Source organism: Struthio camelus, chromosome 1 (genome assembly GCF_040807025.1).
Source record: "Struthio camelus isolate bStrCam1 chromosome 1, bStrCam1.hap1, whole genome shotgun sequence".
In the NCBI taxonomy this organism is placed as follows: Eukaryota; Metazoa; Chordata; class Aves; order Struthioniformes; family Struthionidae; genus Struthio; species Struthio camelus.
In genome coordinates this window covers 140,299,747-140,318,663 of record NC_090942.1, presented here as the reverse complement: position 1 = coordinate 140,318,663, position 18,917 = coordinate 140,299,747, and the positions used below count along the sequence as shown (strand labels likewise).

Genomic DNA, 18,917 nt, shown 5'->3' with positions numbered 1-18,917 from the left:
AGTGTGAGTGACACTGAGAAAAATACATTGCTAGGCATATCCATTTAACTCCATGCAGCTTTATGCTGACGGTAACAGTGGGAGAGGCAGTGTAGGCGTTTTTCCTATGTCGAGTATACATTCAGATGTTATTTCAAGCCCTGCAAAGTGTGACTACTAAGGCATCTGACATTTTAAAGGTTTCTCAGCTAAGAAGTATAACATTTTTTTCTCTAATTTTATTTCAGAAAAGTGAGAAATGAAAATAAGTCTGAAAAATCAACAAACACAAAACTTTTTTTCTTCACTTCAATTACTATAATTTTTGGCACGTTATCAGAAAAAAAATCCACAATTGTACTTGAGACTTTCTTGTACATTTTTTAGCATTGAAGTGGTTTTATGCCACTCCACACTTTAAAAACCTGGCAAGAAGGAAGTTAAACTAGCTAAATAAAACTGTTCAATTAGTGATTTTTAATAAGTTACCTTAAACTTTCAGCAATATAAACTATAGATATGTTTTATTCCAGTAGGATGTGCTGTCTTCTTGTACTGAAGTGAATAATTCTGTTAAACTGAAGGGCCTTTCACAGACTACAGTCTATGCCAGGAATGACAGTTTCTGCAGCGTAACACAAGACGTTAGTGTGGTTAATTACTAGCAGTGTATTTACCATGAAAAAGCTTTAGCTGTGGCCATGCCATAGAAACAGATCTCATATTGCTAGACTTGAATAATGCAAGTAATACTGTTAGACTAAAAGAGCTATTGAAGGGAAGAGACTACAGTACGGCAGCTCTTTTTCTCCTTCTAAACAAGATTTAACTGCTGCTGACAGGGAATGTACAGGACATCTTTCTAGAGCAGGTTAGTGTGGTAAAACTTACTTGTGAAGGGCAAATAACTAATCTCTTTAAAATGCTTTATGAAGGCACTCCTACACTCCAGAGATGCATGTTTCATGCTGTAGTACTGGAAGTGTAGATGACCTGAAGAGAAATATTCTCAGTGGAACAAGAGAGCACTGATGCATTTATTTTGTCAGTGATTTTCTGTATTTTCTTTGCCGGTAGTAGAGAGCAGTCCCCAAATAAGTGCTTCCTCTATTACAATGCAGCTGTTCTTCTGGTGTGTTCCTGAAATGAATTCATAATCTGGTGTTTATGGTATCACAATCAGTTGTCATGTAACCCAGTCATGTCACACACTCTACAATATGGCTTTTAGAGCAAGAGCAAGCCTCGAAATGAGTACTACAGCTTCCATGTTCACGTTCCACAGCTGGCGAAAAAGCGAAAGTAATGAAGAACAAGGTACTGATATATGGCTGCTGTTCAGACAGGAGCGTTCTCAGTGGAGGTGCCAAGGGAGAACTTCATTTTTCCCCTGGAACGCCTGGGCCAGTGGAATCAAAACAGGACCAAAAGCTGGCCGTGGCATCGCTGAGACTCAGCTTTGTGGCACAGCAGTGCAAATGAAAATGTGGTGCTACACTCAGGAAGACTGGGTATAACAAAAACTTCTGCCTTGTCCCTAGGGCAGAGTGAGCTAACATCACTGAAAATCCTAAATTCTTTAACACATATATAGAAAATTGAGAGTTAATCATGAAGGGTGTTATTTTCCCTTTTGTAATAATTGGGCAATGCCTGTTATTGGTTTTTGTTTCTGTTTTATGGTCGATTTCAGATTTATATTCCACAGTCTTGTAGGAAGGATTATTCTGTTTACAGCAACTCATTAAACTTCTGTGCTATGAGCTCATTTCAGTCATTGCATGCGTAACTGGCTGAGGCTTTAGTTCAGCCTCAGCATTTTGCATGAAAGGAGGATAGTGGGATGGGAGCCTTCAGTCATTACTTGATCAGTTTAGTGTGCTACAGATCAGAAGTGTGACCTCCAGTGTGTTATTAAGTGAAAAACATACTTTAAGCATTTACTTCTGTCAAAACAGTAACTTCTTTCCTGCTGTTCCACTGAAGGATATTACAGTACCATAACCAATACAAAAACCCAGCACGTATTAATTTATATTTGCGTTTAGACTTTTGGAGCTGTCTAACAAAGGCCAACGTAGAATAAACGTGTGGTAGTCTTAGTATTTTACCATGTATTGTAAGAACGCAGCAGGCCATGCAGCCTTAACTAGCATGAGTAGGGAGGGGGTGGCGGGAAACAGAATTTGTTTTAAAATGGAGTCTAATTAGTTTATGAAACAGATTAGAGAACAGCACTGCCTGAAGTAGCAAAAACTAGACAGGATGACCCAGGAGATCTTTTCCTTTCCAATACAAAGGAAAGGAACAAGACTTAGCCAGGTGAGAGTCAACATTAACGAAATACATGGTATGGACTTTTTCTTGCTGGATGTTTGTACACGTCTAGACCAAAACGGTTGATTGACTCTCGGTCCTCCAATTCTTGGTACAGTTCACACCACAGCAAATGGTATGAATCTGAATCTTTTAAGTACGCTCCTCAGCACAATGTCTGCAGAGTCAGGACAGTAATTTTTACAGAGAAGACAGTAAAAAGGAAAATCATTAGAAATCCTGGAACCGACCCTTCTGTGGATTCGTCCAAAAAGAACTTTACCTTTTACATTAAACACGGAAAACAAGCACATGTATTTCTACTGGTTTTGTAACAGAATAAGCTGGCTAAAAGGCCTGAGGAAGTAAATGCAAAGGCTTTTTTTTATACCAAAGCAGGGAACAAGTCTTGAAGACTCTGGGTACTACAAAAATGTGTTCATACACTCTCTTCTAGCTATGGCAACATGGCCTTATGAACTCTTAGGCCTGTGGAGTTTACCACCTCCATAGATCTGCTTATCCGATTGCACAAGTGAATGCTTCCCTTAATCCTTTTCACTACAAATAAGCTAGGTTCCTTTAAACAGCTTAGTATTATTAAGGCTCTACCAAATCAACTCATTTTGACTTAACAGCTAGGGAGTGATCACACACTCAAGAGCTGCTGGCAGACCTAGATGGAAACAGACTTTGGCAGAGTTGAGCCATTGGGGTGATTCCTGTTGCTAAGAAAAAAAAGATGTGTGGGACAGCTGAAAAAAGAACCTTGGGGCCAATATCTCACTCTTGATCTTCAACATAAGCACAGGGACAGGCTCTAAAAATTGCTATAAATAAATGAAAGGTGTGCTTAGCTTCCTATACCATCTCCCAATGGCAGCTGTCTAGAGAAGAGTATAAGAACAGTCCACAAATAAAGCAGTATTTTATTATCCCTTCCCAGCTTCTAGTAAGGGGCAGCTTAGGGACTTTCTGAGAGACGGGTTGTAGCTTCATATTTAATAGCCTTTGATAGATTCTTGCCTCACTGCTTTACTGAGCCCATGTTTTGGTACTCTGTTGCTCTATTTAGAACAAAGTTAAAAAATTTAGGACCACCACTCTGAGCCCCATTTGGAAAACAGCCCTATTGATTAATTCCACTGCTTTCCTTCCTCTCCACAAATGTATTTATTTGGGGTGGGTGCAAATAACAGTAATGGGGATAGTAGTTTTGTGTATTTTAGCCTTTTAGAAGGCTTTGGAGGCAAAAAACTCAGCGTAGTTTAGGAAACCATCAGTGGCACTGGCATCATTAGGCTGAAAAGTATTTTCTTTTCAAAGATTAGACATGTTCTCATTCATTCTGTTTGCTTTATTAGAGCAAAATTATTCACGCTCAAATGAAAAAAAAAGTCCTTATTTGACTGTGTAATTGACAGTCTATTTACAGAGAATCCTAACTATAAACTCAGAGCTCAATATGAGCAAGTTTTTCTGCACATTTGGTCAAGCAAGACCTCTGAACTGGTCCTGCCCTGCCTAAATTAACATTTGATGTACATGTGCACACCTGCTTTGAGGAATGGACCGAGTCCAGAGAATTCTTTTGCTAAAATAGCCAAGTGTCAAGAGAATACTCGAACAGGAATGAATGTCGTGGTCTATCACCTACCTGGAGCTCCACTACACATGCCACTGTGCACCAGCTCAGCAACTGCAGCTATATAAAAGCATACAAATGGAAGCAAGGTCTTCAACTTTGTACTTGAGGTATAGTTTCCCTTCAGCAGTGGTTGAAACTCCCTTATAGGCTGCTATTGTACGCAGGAAGAAATCCGTGAGACTTTCCCTTTGGACTATCTAGGCATGATTACAGAAGACAACAGAGCAGGTTTGACAGGCTAGATGGTTGATAAATTAGGACACAAATGCGAAGACAAACTTTTGTTATGGCATGAACATATGATGCATCAGATACAGTTTCTCAAAAGCATAATTTACTGGAGAAAATACTAAGGAAAACAAGGTATTTTCCTGTCTAGATGTTTCCTTTTGAGAGGCTTTATTTCACATTTTAGGCAATAATCTTGGCCCCGCTTCTTTCAGCAAAAATATTCAGGTCAGTGTACCATAAATCATACTTACAAATCCAAACTTAGACAGCTGAATCAAAGTGTCTTGCTTTTCTCAATTTCTGTTCACAGAACTGTACCCTGATTAACACAAACATGACGATGATATTTGAAATATACTTCTTTTTAGGACTAACAGAAATTTTGGCAAACAGAAAAAGACATGTAAGAGTGAACAACATATGGGTTACATATGTATTATCCTTCACAAAGGCTGTTACAGACATTTAAGTTGCTTTGCAATATTTAGCTCCTTCTGAGTATATGGTAGGCAGTCATTATACAAGACTACCATCAAAGAGGAAGAATACTTATTAATAAGGACACAGTAAGGGTAAAATAAAAGCTATGTTAGTCAAAATTCTTTAATTTCCTCTCAGTAGGCCTGCATATACAGACATACCAAACTGTAAGCTGCTTTACAGGGAACTAATTTTACAAGGACAAACATTCTTGCCAATGTCACCAATGCAGACATGTAAGCAGTTTTTCTTTCAGTACGAAAAGTAGAAGTCAATGCTTCACTTGTATGTTAAACTTACACTTGCCTGTTCTGAAAGGCTTTTTTTTTCCCCCAGATGCTTACAGTAAGAAAGATCTATTAACATTTTCCCCTCAGTCTTCAAAAGCATCTTTCAACCAATCATAAATGTTTCTTCTGAAGGTGAGGCTGGTCTGCCTATTTCCACATAGCAGATGGGGAAATCAAGCTTCTGAAATTAAGACTAGTTGTTTGTATGACAATTTGTGCTTGTGACTTTAGAGTGCACCTTCTTCGGTTGGAGCTGTGAAAAGCTTGTGAGAAATACCACCATCAGCAAGTGAAGATTTCCCAAGGGGCGGCGCTGCACAAGCAAGTGACATAACTGAAAACAACGGCATAACGTTCGGGACAAGGAAGAATCAACTCCACAATACAGCATTTGTCTTCTATTCAAGAGGCTGACATAACAACATATTTGAGGGGGAAAAAAATGCAGTCCCATGACTGAGGATTGTAGCACAGTACACACGTGCAAGATAGGACGAATGTTACAGACATCGTAACTAATGAGCATTTTTGAGTCGTAATTGTATTGCTTCCATGATCAGATGTTTTATGTGAGATATCTCTTGGAATTGTAAAATGACAGGGGAGATGGAATAAGAATAGCTGTACCAGAAAATCTCCAAGTTCCACTGAACTACCAGCGAAACGGTATTCCTGGCCAACCGCCAGCAACAGCCTGACCCTGAGATTTGGAGCAATAGATTCTTTTGAAAGCAACTTAAGTCTGCAACAATGTATTCTTCTCTTCCAGGCCTTAGGACGTACATAGTCCCTTGGGAACATTACATCCAGGTCCTTTTACTTCCAACCTCATGAAGCAGAGTAAAACCTCTTGCAAACAATCATACTAAGGGCAAAGACATTTCTTGTATATTCTATCTGAACTGGGAAAGGAATGCAAAGTTTGCCTTGTATGGCGTCTCTGCAAATACTTTGGGATACCAGAATTTCCGCTTCTCCTAGCGGAACAAGTTGCAGAAACATCCAAGGTAAGAACTGCAAATTGGGCAAAAGGTAAGAAAAGCGCAGTCCAACTCATCCCTTCTTTCCTCTGTACTGAACTGTGTAGGGGAGAAACCACCACTACAGTGGAAGCACGTTTCAAAGAGGAAACTCAGAGATCTATGCACATAATCTGGGATAGGGCTTTCCCTCAGCGGGTGCGAAAACTCTCATTCACTTTGTACCATACCATGCATGCATGGCACTGATCAGCATTCCTGTGAAAGTCCTGTCAACACTCTTTGTGCTTCTCACTATGTTAAAACTGTGTTTGCTCACAGTGCAACCTTCCTTAACAAATATAGCAGCTAAGAGAAAGCTTTAGCATGTGATAAACTTCCATACTTCTCTAACACTCCAGTTGTTTTTAAAAAAAAAAATCAATTACAAGATGTTATGAAGAGAATTTATTTGGTAAACAAAGAGAAAATAAAGCAAAACACCAAGTTGCTGACCAACTCCTTCATAAACAAGAGTGAAGACAAACACAGGACTATTACCCACAACCCTTTTCCCTTTTCTGCCACACAGGAGTTTTTCAGATCAGTCACACCAGTAACAAGTCTTGGAGGCTGGGGGCTTTTAATTTCAGTGTTCAATTTAACTCTATCACATCACGCTAAAACGAAGGAGGTGGAACGGAAATAAAAACAGTGCTTCTAAAAACATAATAACACTGATAAGAACAAGGAGATTCCAAACTGCACTTCAGATTTGCTTTGGTTGCTGCAGAGGGCAGAGCAACTACAGCTGCGTGTTACAAACTGCACATGCTACAGAGACACAGAAGACCCAATGGGCATCAATTACAGTAAGAATTTCAGTTGGAACATCCTCTGTTCCCAGAAGGACACATTAATGTTTATGAGAATTAAAAAAAGTATATTTTTCCTTTGCCCTAGTGGGGAACTGCTGCTTAATATAAACTACAGCTCTTCAGCACATGAGGATACATAGCAGCAGTGCTTTGCAGAAAGCTTTTGGAAGGAGTGGTCAGTGTACCATCTTCCAAGGAGTCACTAATACTAAGGGGCTAATTCTGCTTCTCTTAAAGAGACCAGTTGTGCCTCCCTCCACCACACCAGCTACTAGTCGGGCAAGCACAGATGACCAAAAGTAAAGGGTGACAGAACTGGAAGCAAACAGCCTGTGCAGATGGATGAGCACACACAGAGGCACATCTAATTTGCCTTTAAGTTGTGTGCATACAACACACGGGTTGTCGTTGGGAAGCTGCACCTGAAATAAATGTAGCTCTCACAGCTACATAGCTTTCAACCTGCACATACAACATACAGATGTACTGTTAGGCTATCAGACTAGTTCTTCTTTTTCCTTAAAGCATCAAACCAATCAGATGCTTTTTATTAAAATGGCAAAGATCACTCTTGGCTTTGGCCCCAACAGTGCTTTTTCTTCTCAAGAGTCTCTTCTGCTAAACAGATTTCTAACACTGGGTGCCATGTCAGGCATTTTTTTTTTGTTCCCTTTCATTAAAGCATCTTTATATATAATTTGGCTTTACGGCTGAATTTTTGCCAGCTAAGTATCAGTCTGGAAGAAAAACTTCCTGACTTACTATAAACCTTTCAAAAAGAATATAAATGGCTGGGCTATAGTAATTTGATATGTTGTACCTAGGCCAATAGGCTCCCAGTTCCCAAAAAATCAAAGATTAGCAGACACAACACTTCAAGCTGTGCTGTGTTAAATGGGATCCAAATGCTACTACATTAAATAATAATAAAAAATTGGGACTACTCATTTTCCTAGATGGGAAGAGCAGACAATTCATTTCGTCTTTTTGGCATTGCTTTAACTTTTCCCAATGTAAATTTTACAGAGCGTACATGAATAGTGCTACATTTCTTGCAAGCACGGTCAAGGCAGGCTGGCATCAAATGAGAGAAACTATGACTTTAGATGGGTAAAATATTACTATCCCTCCTTTTATAACTTGACAAGCATATGCATGTAGAATGGACTGTGACCATCACTGACAGATAGTATAAAGAGATCACAGGGCAAAGAACCATTGCTCCTTCCCCCTTCTCCTAATCCTCCCCTCAGAAACAACAACCCCCACTTCCCCCCCTAATCATAAGCAAACCTGACTGAGGCACACATCACTACAACTCTGTGCCAGGTCAGAGCATAGTCCAGGTACTCACAGCTTGAGGGGAATAACGGGCCAGTATTTGGGCTGCTTTTTGTCACAGTTCTTGTCAAAGGTAAGCTGCATGGCAGTCTCCATTGCTTGGATTTTGGCAGCTCCAGCACCATAGAGTTTCTTCATTTCTGCCATTCGCCTCTCCCCAGGTCTTTCTGCAGGTGGCTGCTCAGAACGCCCCGTCTTTGTGTGAAGGTCATGATCAGCCTCCACATATACTTCTTGGTGCTCAGCTTCCAGCTGCTGCTGTTTCCCTAGACAAATAAACCACAGGAGACATACATTACTCATCTATCAACCAATAATAATTTGGTTTAACTTTTTAACTATTATAGATTTAAATTTGTGCTGCGTCTAGAGAGCCCAGAGACACACGTTCCAGAACGCGGCTTACTTCCACAATTTACAAAACAAATCTTACGTTACTTATCATGCTATGTTTACTATGCATAATAACAACTTCCTACTAAACAGCATACCAAAATCAGATTAGAAGCAGTGAGGAGAAGGGAGGATGATCCTGGAATTGAATCCTGAAACTGTAGGAAACCTCTGTATTAATAAGTAAAAATCTGCATTACTTCATTTCTCCTCATCATAAATGTATTTTGGGGGAAAAAAAAAAAGTAAGAGAGTTGGTTTCCGAAGTAATTATTTAGCAGCTGAGACAACGAAATGATGCACAGGACAATGTAACTTCAGCAGAGCCACGGTCAACAGAAAATTTAATCAGGTACTACTCTATGAAAATGAACAAATCAGTCTGTCATACAAGTGCCAGCCATCAAGTGTATCGAATGAAACACAGCTGTAAACACTGTTTAGGTACACTAGCCAACCTTGTCCCTTTTCAAGGCTTGCAAAGTTCAAAACAGATAGCATTACTGCTATTGCTTCAAAGACAAAATAAAATAAAGCCAGGCATAAATCCCTGCAGCACATCTTTTAAAGAGGATGTGAACAGTTCAAAGGGGTTAAGGACTTGGACCAATCTGCTATAAAAAAACCTCTTTCATAAGCCCAGTCTGGAAGCAAGAACTCGATTTTGCGTGCCCAAAGTTAGCTCCACTCAGTAGGTGCCGCACTGATTGAACAAATAATGCTCCAGCAAGAAGCAGAGCCATGCTGTTAAAACAGCAAAGCGCTACAAAAGAACCCCTCTTACGGGGACATTGCTAGAAGATGAACAAAACCACGTGCCACGTGTTTAACTCCTTCACCAACCGGTAACAGATGATGGTTCTCAACGTCTCCATTACAGAAGCAGTCCATTACTAATGTTATTTACTTAGGAACAAATGAGCTCGAGAAGCACATTCTTCTTAACCAACAAAAAGGACAGAGCATCCACAAGTCAGGATATATCAGTCACATAAAGCACATGGTTCTCTGCATTTGATGCCATGTACCTCTTCTCTCCTTCCCCCCGCACAGAGATTTAGCTCCCATAACACATATGACATCTGCAAACCCTAAACAAAAGTTAAGTATCCTGACATATCTGTGTCAAACACCTGCAGTTTATTTTTACACATGAAAGTACTGTAGAGAGCAGCCAACTGACAATGTCAGCCTTACTAAATGAACTATCCCCCAAACCTCAGTCATGGAAAATAGATATTCTTAAACAGTATAATCTGAAACTTCAATTCTGACATCTGTTTGTCTGCAAGGGACAGGGAAACCTTTAGTCCCATCATTTCAAACATCATCCACAGTTTTGTGTTGGAAGTGGAAGGGCAGGAATGCTTGAGGATCAGCAATCCATTTCAGAGAGATGTTCCACTTTCAGTGAACACACACCCCCAAAGTGTCCTGCATTGCCAGAATTCACGAGGAAACATACATTTGGGCCCATATGTGTTTTTGGAAGGACTGGATTTATTTGGTGTCAGGCCATTTTAACCAGAAGGTCTGAATCAGAAGAAGTAACGCTGCCCATGGAGAGCCCAGCACTATGAGGACAGGCTGCAGCTCTCAGACTATGGATACGCAGGCCACTTCCATCCTGGTATGACACGCTTACTAGGACAGTAGGCTGCCCACAACTAGGTAGCAAGGTTTTAGGCATAAACTTGATTTAAACAATACAAATTACACTGAACATTGTTAGATAAAAAAAGAAAGAAAAATCTATGCTGGAAAAACAATGTCTCCTGCTATAGGTTACACAGCAAAACTTTGGCAGGACTACGACCTGAGCTCATATTTTTTGGCTCTCTTGGGCCACAAAGATGATTCCTTATACTTTTGCATTGGCCGCGGAAATTTTTTATCCAGTAGTTCCATAGTTGCATGTTAGAGACAACTATTTCCTCATTTGCTTGTCTTAGAATGCCCTATGATAGCTCATTGCATACAACGATACTTACGAAATATTAATTTCTCTAGAGATTTATAATGAATGCTTCTGTTCGGAAATTTCATGGGTTTTTAGCAGAAGTTTTATAACAGACAAATGGATTACAGTCTAGTATGCATCACTCTCCATTTGGGGCACAAACAGAGCAGTTAATAAACCTGCAGATCCTAATGTTAACAACCAAAACAGTAACAATTTTGATTCCACTCTCAAAATTACCAAATGAACTTCCAGAGCATACATTTTATTTTGCACTTCTCAGATGTACTGCCCCTGACTTTCTAACCTAACTTGTACTATTTCACAGCTACTGGTTTAAAATTTCCCAGAGCAACTCTACTACATACTCTCAGACATTTAAAACTAGCGCTTTACAAAGTCCAGCAAAAGGCAGGGGACAGAAGTCTGTGAAAAGGACATACAGCTTTTTTTTTTTTTTTTTTTTTTTTTTTTTACTAGAGACTGACTTTGAAATACAGTAGCTGTTGCTGGTAATACCATTTGGCAGTTCTGTGGAAAGTGCCGCAGTTTCAAATCAGTTATTTGTGGGAAATACCAGCATGACAAAATCCACCATCATTGAGGGCACCATTGGCCATCCTGGACAATCACGGAAAGACAAGCCACAGAAGTAAATGGGTATGTACTGCTTTTACAAAAGCAGTATTTCTAGTCAAAGACAGAGGTAAGTAACAGATGAAGGCAGAGAAAGTTTTATCCCGTTAAAAGGCACACTCAGCTTTCTTTGGTGGGGCAGTGACTGGAAAGAAGAACTGCTCTTAGTTGCAGCAAATCTGTCTTCTTTCCATTACATCAAGATTTACTTTAAAAACAAAACAAAGCAACACCACTTGTGCTAAATGTGCAATTACCTCTTCATCACAAAGATGACAACAAGTATCCAACAATGGGAAAATAAAATAATAAGCTGTTTATACTAATAACCTATAGAAGCATCCAGAATTTCTTTGAAGCGAACACCAAACATTATTTTATGAATTAAGCAGCACGGTTTATTATAAAATGAATTCTCAGCCTGTCGTGACAAAGTCCCTGGCTCATTCTAAAACCAGAGTTCCATGCTCCGAATTCATAAGTCATTGTGCTGCCATAAAATGAATGTGAAACATACAGTTTTACACAATTTTAAGTAGCTCCTCCTTTCACTTCACATAGACTAAAATAAATGTGCTTTCCCTTACAGCATTCAAATTCAACTACTTGCAAGCTTCCTTTAATTGTGGAACAATGTTTTGCAAACATTGAAAAGCTGGGCAGCCAGCTATGGTGTTGTGTGGTTCCTGTACAAAGATTAAGCATTGCTGACATTTTTCTAATTGGTGAGTTCCGTTTCTCTCCAAAGACTCTTTTCTCTCGAAGCTCTTTTCAGAATGAAGTTATTCCTACTAAACGCACTTCTGCTGGGACGTCATCATGTCTGGCCAAAACCAGTTGGGACACCTTTTTCCAAACACAGCAAATAGCTGGCTGACTTTCTTCTTTCAGGAGTAGCAAGATCTTTACGTAACTCACTTCACTGCATCTTGGGACACCATCAGTGATTCCAGGCCTTCTGAAAGAAAGTCTTTTCACTTTTTCTACCTGCAATGAATAATGACTTTTAATTTGAGGTATACTAGGGGGAAAGAAACGTGTACAAATATAGACAACTTGTCCATCCTCAGAGACTGCCAAAGGCACGATAAACATAATATCCTAGCCGTCCTTGCATTTGAAGCTTCACATGGACACAAATGCCCCCTTACCTACTCTCTGCAAGATTATGACCGTTCTCAAGATGAAAGCAATTCTTCCTAATGGACCTCAGAAGCTCAGGTCCCTCATTTCTCCTGTTTTATAAAAAGAACATTAAATACTTTCTGTAAGTTTGATCCACTTCACTCTTCTTTGTTTGCACTATCCTTTGAGAAGCTTAAGTAGGAATCAAAAAAATTTCCTCTCTGAAATTTCTCTCTGAAAAAAAGAAAACCCAAGTAATTTCCCTTATTTGGAGGAAGTCTCCATGAAGAGGCTTTTCAACATTAAATAGCAATAAAAGCAGGGAGGGTAATTATCGATGTTAGATTTTTAATGAAGGTACACAGAGATTCACACCCAGCATTGTGCGGTTTCTTGTAGCGTTTTTAGCTCTTAATATCGATATACCCAGCTTTTAGTTCACTGTAGCCAGTGATAATATGCAATTTGGCAACCTTTTTCATAAAGGCAGCCTTCTCCACAGTTATTTAGGTGTTCCTGGGCTCTGCTCCACACAGTGATATTTATGGCAAGAGACAAAGTGACAAATAACTTTGCCTTAACTAACTTTAAGCTCCTTGCTTAGTTAGCCCATTATTCTTCAGGGAAATATTGAACTTTCTCCAGTCTTGATCTGTTCCCCTCCCCCCCTTTTCTGTGATTTCCTATTGATCTATACCCTTGTTCATATATTTGTCTGCTTATTTCAAATAATGAACCATTTTTCTGTTATTGCAGCATATGCACTTTCCGGGCTTCCTCATCTTCTCTTAAATGCTACCTGAGCTGATTTGAGCAGCACGTACTAACATTCAGACACTACTCATTTCTGTCGATTAAAAAACTAGTTCTCGGTCTCTGAATACCACTTCCCACAAGCCTATCTGTTGTGTGAAATATTCCTCCCACGCAGGCTTCTTGATGCAAGCTCCCTAGAAAAGCTAAGTAGCTTTACTATAAACTTACATGAGATTTTCTGAAGTGGTAGCTTCAGACCATTTTATTATGCCAGTATTTGCATGAACCAGGTTTATCGTGGAGTAGCCTACTCTCTTTACCTTGAGAGATTCCAACATAACAAGCATTTTAAATTGAGGATTTTGTAAACAGGATCTTCAGTGAGTTTAATTTCAGCTCTTTAAAGATCTACAGAGCTATGGATTTCCAGAGGGTTGAGATCTCGAGCGTTATTCTTTATCAAGCGCAAAGCTTTGCGGGACAAGAGTCTTCATGAGCGGGAGCCTGTGAGACAAACAACTGACTTACCCCCGCATCTGTAATGATAAAATATTCAGGGTTATGGAAAATAGCATTGTCCTGTTTGCTAGAGGGTTACTTTAAAACACTAAGCAACCTAGAGAAATTGTAGAAACGTACTGAAAGAAGACAGTGATGATTTTATAGCAGCAGAACAGCACCATTCCAGTTATGAGTTGGCTTAGGGAAAATAAACTCACGTTTAAGCTTCTCATTAAATTTGAAATGTTCTGCTTGGAAAAAAAAATTGTAACAAAAGGATTATAGATGATATTAGGTAACTTCTCCCTTCCCATTTCTAACAGGTAAAGTCAGATCATCAAAGAAGCGTAGACAGCCAGGCCACATCTTACTAGATCAACAGTCTAATCTATGCAGTAACATCAATGGCTGTAGCTGGCTTGAAAACACTATTCTGGAGTAACAGTGACCTTGCTCAGGAGTAGTTGCCTACACAGATAAGGTCTCAGCCACCACTGTGACAACCAAATATGAACAGAACTACCACAAATGCTAAAGGTATTAAAAACATGAGCATCTCTATGCTGACAGATTTTCCATGTACTAGTGGAAGGGGGAATGAGTTAAAAGAAATTGAATATTTCACCACAAGTATCCATAAGCAGTGCAATACTCTCAAGAAAAAAAGCAAGCATTCTGTTACAGGCTTTGAAGTAAGAGCAGATGTGATTCCTTGGCAGGCTTGCAGCAGCCTGAAACTGTGGTTCCATGGACATTCTTCTCAGCTACAGAACTGGCTTATGCAGTTCCTGCTTCCCACCTCCCCCCTTAGCTGCATGCTCCAGCTCCCAAACCCCTCAAGGACACCAGTACAACCATCTATGAGGCCACATGATGATTCCTACACAGAACTGTTGCATTTAATCCTGGTACAGTACAGTGCCTTGGCATCACACATGCTGAACTAAAGGGGTAGCATGGGAGCCGGAGTGAATGGCTAGGAAGAGGAACTGCTTAACCTGGCTTTAGCACTGAAAAATGTTAATTGAACCACAGCCTGACTGAAAAGCTATTAGTGAAACAGGAAATAGTCTAAGGAAAGAAAGTATACTCCTTAAGAAAGAGGCAGTTGCAACAGGCTGTCAGAGCAGACAGAAAATAGGTTTTTTCCAGTCCAGAGCATTTACATAGCCTTTATTTCACTGTAACAGACATTTTCTATAAATTTTAAAGAGTAAAGATCTGTTAAAAAAAAAAAAAAAAGGCTGAATTACTTACCAAGGCAGCAAGCAGCTAAATGTTTACTTTGAAATCAAAGTGATTAGAAAGCCAGGAAACAGAGTTAGAATCTAGGTGTTCCAGATTTGCTACTGAGCAGTCCACATCACTCTTTACTTACTTAACTACATCATACTTTAGGCTAATGAATCCGTAAAATGAGTCTAATACCTTCCTACCTGACAGAGGGTTTTGCAGGATTAATTATCACACATCATTTTGAAAACCACGGGTTAAACAACTTGCACAAAAGTACACAGATAGGAGGAGATTAAAGAGGCTAATTTCTGTTTTACAAGTAGGATTAAGAACTCAGGAGGGTTGTCTTGCTATCTCCAAAACAAACTGCTGAAGATCCTAGATGTAAACATGAACTTGAAGGCTTGTGTTGCTTCTACTAGCAATACGCTACATTGGTTACTGACCAGCTAAACAACCTTTCTTTTATTTTCTTCTATTCCCCACCACAATGAAACCCTTAAGAAGGGATCTCCTTATGGCAGCAAGAAAGTGAATTGAAATAGTCAAAAATCCATAAATATTAATAAATCACCTTGCTTGGTGGAACCTCAAGTGAAAGCCTCCTGTAGATATTACAGTGCTCTAAACATAATCCATACTCAGATACATATACACATCTCTGACAGCTCTGCAGAGGACACAAAATACACAGATGAGCCAATGTAACCCAGGTTCTGCATCACTTACACCACGCGGACACCAGTATCCACTTGACAAAACACAGACACTGCTGGAAAGTTTATCTAGACTGCACACTTGCGCCATCCGGCAGAATTAAAAAGCCAGTAAGTTGCTGACCACTGCTGAGAAATTCGTGCAGGATCAGGCACTAGCAGCTGCCTCTAGTAAGGATCAAGCCTACGGCAATAAGATTAGACACAGAGCAGCTGACTCTGCGCTCCCATCCCCCAGAACAACTCCAATCCGTCACTGATGGCAACAATGCTGATGCCAGACAAAGACACCAGTACTAGAGTAAACAGAAGGATTACTTAAATCTCTATATATCTGTATCTGTATATACACATACATATGTTGCACAGAGACTGAACACATTTCAGCTGCTCAAAGAAAAGTTCAAATGTAGAAGTGTTTCCTTAAAAAAGAAGGAATGAAAACAATGAAAAACATGAGTTTTACTACCAAGACAGCTTTTACGTCTGGCCTGAATACTAATTAAGTAGATACACTTAGAGGAAAGTGCTCCATGATGTACAGAGTGCTAGGGAAGGGGGAGGAGGAGGAGAAAAAAGAAAAAAAGAAAAAGAAAAAAAAATTAACTTGCACCAGCTTTCTAGATCAAAATTCTCATATTAAAAGTTTACACTGAAATTCCTTTCCTGACTCCAGCCACAGATCACACTGCTGAATTCAAGTTTGCTTCACTGTAAGATATGGCAAAGCAACTTAATAATATATGCAGGGAAATCTACTACTTGGTTTTCAAAAAACTCTTTGTTTTTCAAATGTTTTTGATAAACTGCAATCATGCTGATGGGTTTTTTTTTTTTTTTTTTTGGAAAGCAAGCAGAATATAATCAGGCTATGAACTGACTTTTCAGTTAACCAGCAGTTCCTTAAGTTAATATCACTGCAGACATGCAGAACTCAATAAAAACAATGATCCAGACAAAATTCATCTCTGCAAGTAAATGCATATGTTTGTCAGGCTGCTAGTAAACTACAGTGGGCTGCCTGACCAATCATTTTTTAAGGGGCATCTGGACAGAGGGTCAAAGGAAAGAAATCAGCAAAGTATATCACAACTTGTAAAAGAAAGGGTGAACAGGTAAGAGTTTCCTTCTGACCTTGTTTATTTCCCACTGCTGCTGTGCTAAATATTATTACTTACAGGCATCAATATTGATTGACAAATTGATACTTTCAAGCCATTACAATAGTTTAAGAGCAATACTAGGAAGCACAGAAACAAGATACATGTTAAACCCTTGGGTTCTGTTTTGATACTGTCTTTCACCTGACACCGCTTCAGCATTCTAGTATATTAAATAAAGTTACTTAAATGCCCAAGGTTAATTGCTATGCCCAGGACTAAAAACACAATAGAAAAACATTGGGAAAATATGCCAGAGGAAAATTCCAGATGTGCCTCTATCGTACCTTAGACACTAGAAATAATTCAAGAGTTCGTTGCGGAAGTATAAGTCTAAGCACTCCTTTTCAAAATGCAGCTGGCATTCTGCCTCTTAGAAAATTAATACCAACACTTCTTAGCAAGTGTGAGCTCCCCGTCTCCCCTCAGTGATTTCAATAGGGCAATTCATACATGAAGAAAGTATAAGTGGCTTGATGAAGAGAAAACTTCACATAAGAAGAGCCATCAGACAAAAAGCTCATCGAGGCTGACAGCCTGTTCGCAATAGAGGTCAGTAACTGGTGCCAAGGAAAGAACGGAAAATCAGGGCATGCAGAGAACTACAGATCACCAGCTTTAACCACTGAGAAATTGGAAGATCAGAAAGAGGCAGATACTTCTTCCTGCACTCTACCAAAGCTGGCCAAATGCTCTTCTAGCTACCACCTCAACACCTCCTCTACCAATACACCACACTTGATGCAGTCTTGTAGGACTCTTCCACGGTTTCTCAGACTCCTCCTCACCGTGCCGCAGGCCAAAAATCCCAAAGTAATGGCAAACGAAGAACTTTAAAGCAAGCCTTCCAACGCTTTTGCTTTACTACTGCTCAGTAACTGCTTCAGAAATTGCAGACCTCCTAGAAATGAACATGATCTGCAAGGCTTGTGCAGAGTGAGAGAACAGCAGCGTGGCTTGCTAGCATCTGTGAACAAACATATTCAAATCAAAGCCCAGCACGTTCTTCAGAGACCTACATGCCTTGGTAAAGTTTCCTCAATTTCTGTGTGAATACACAGCTGACTTTTAGAGCAACAACCACCATTTCGGGAATTGCAAATGAAATTAAACCCAGGAGGTTCTCATCTAGCTACATGTGAACAGTTACAATCAATAGTTTAATACTCATGTTATTTATTTCAGTACAAATATCCATTTACGATTTAGTCCTTATTTTACATTGCCACCATGATTTCAGCGCACTGCACAATGGTATTTTGACAACTTAGATTATTTCCTTGAAAATATCAGGGGAAAGCTCTGACATTGCAGGCTTTGGTACGCAGGAGGCAAGTAACAGTCATAACACTGAAGAACAACTGGATCAAATTGTAGCGAGTACTTCACATGGTGTGTTCCTGAGAGGCAGGGAAAGGCTATTATCCCCGTACTACAGGTCAATGTCCACAAAGCAACTCTGGGCACAAACTCCTAGAGAAGAAGGTGATGCGGATTTCTTTGAATGGGATTCATGGAAGATCGCATCACAAGGTGGCTCGGATACTTAACTCAGACACTGGGCAGATACTTAACTCAGACACCGGGAAAGACAGATTGACAGTGTTCCCTTGCACATTGGGGTTTAAGATATGTCTTCCTTTGGGTATGAAGACCTGCTCCCCTTTACTTTGAAGGCATGACTAGAAGAGAAAAGTTTTTTTTTTTGGATATCTGTTTCTAAATTCCACCCATGTTGAAAGCTTTCGTGGATCCAGTCCCACATGACATGCACAAGGTCATGACAGAAGTCTGTAAAGGTCACCCACATCTGAGATGGGTAGCCTAACAGCCTCTGTCTGTCTCTCTCACTTGATTTTGAGCATGGGAGGAAGTGAGTTTCGAAAAGATCCAGGCAGAAGTCTCTGAACTCTCACTTTCTGCCTCCAGAGCTCTAACAACTCCATAATGACAATGGACAAGAATTCCATCTGGATGTTTCTGATAAAACAAACAAACAGTGTAAGACATTGAAAAGCAAATGGTATATCTGAAGTTTTGGCATTAATGACAGCCTATTAAAATTAGCAAGGGTAACTTATGTCTTCAAGTAAATCTGTACGAGCAGTTTACTTTATACAAAACACAGATTTCAAATGTGAAATACTTGAGATACTTTACTCCCATGCTCAGTCCCACGGACTGTCACTGTCCACTTACAAGGGTGAGTGTATCATGCCAAAGAGGGATGAATTCAGATTCATCCACACAGAACTGAGTCAGAGCTCTGTCCTAAAATAAAACCATTCAGGGATCCAGAAATGCAGCATGTG

General features: G+C 39.7%; 1 protein-coding gene across 3 annotated transcripts in view; it reads right to left on the bottom strand.

The window, feature by feature from the left end:
- Positions 1-6,356: 6,356 nt before the first annotated feature.
- GEMIN8 (gem nuclear organelle associated protein 8) overlaps positions 6,357-18,917 on the bottom strand; it is a 29,202-nt gene continuing 16,641 nt past the window's right edge. For all 3 annotated transcript variants that reach the window (XM_068920363.1, XM_068920374.1, XM_068920380.1), the window contains one exon: positions 6,357-8,388. In XM_068920363.1, coding sequence (XP_068776464.1) covers positions 8,132-8,388 — 257 coding nt within the window. In that variant the 3' untranslated portion in view covers positions 6,357-8,131. The remainder of the gene's footprint in view (positions 8,389-18,917) is intronic.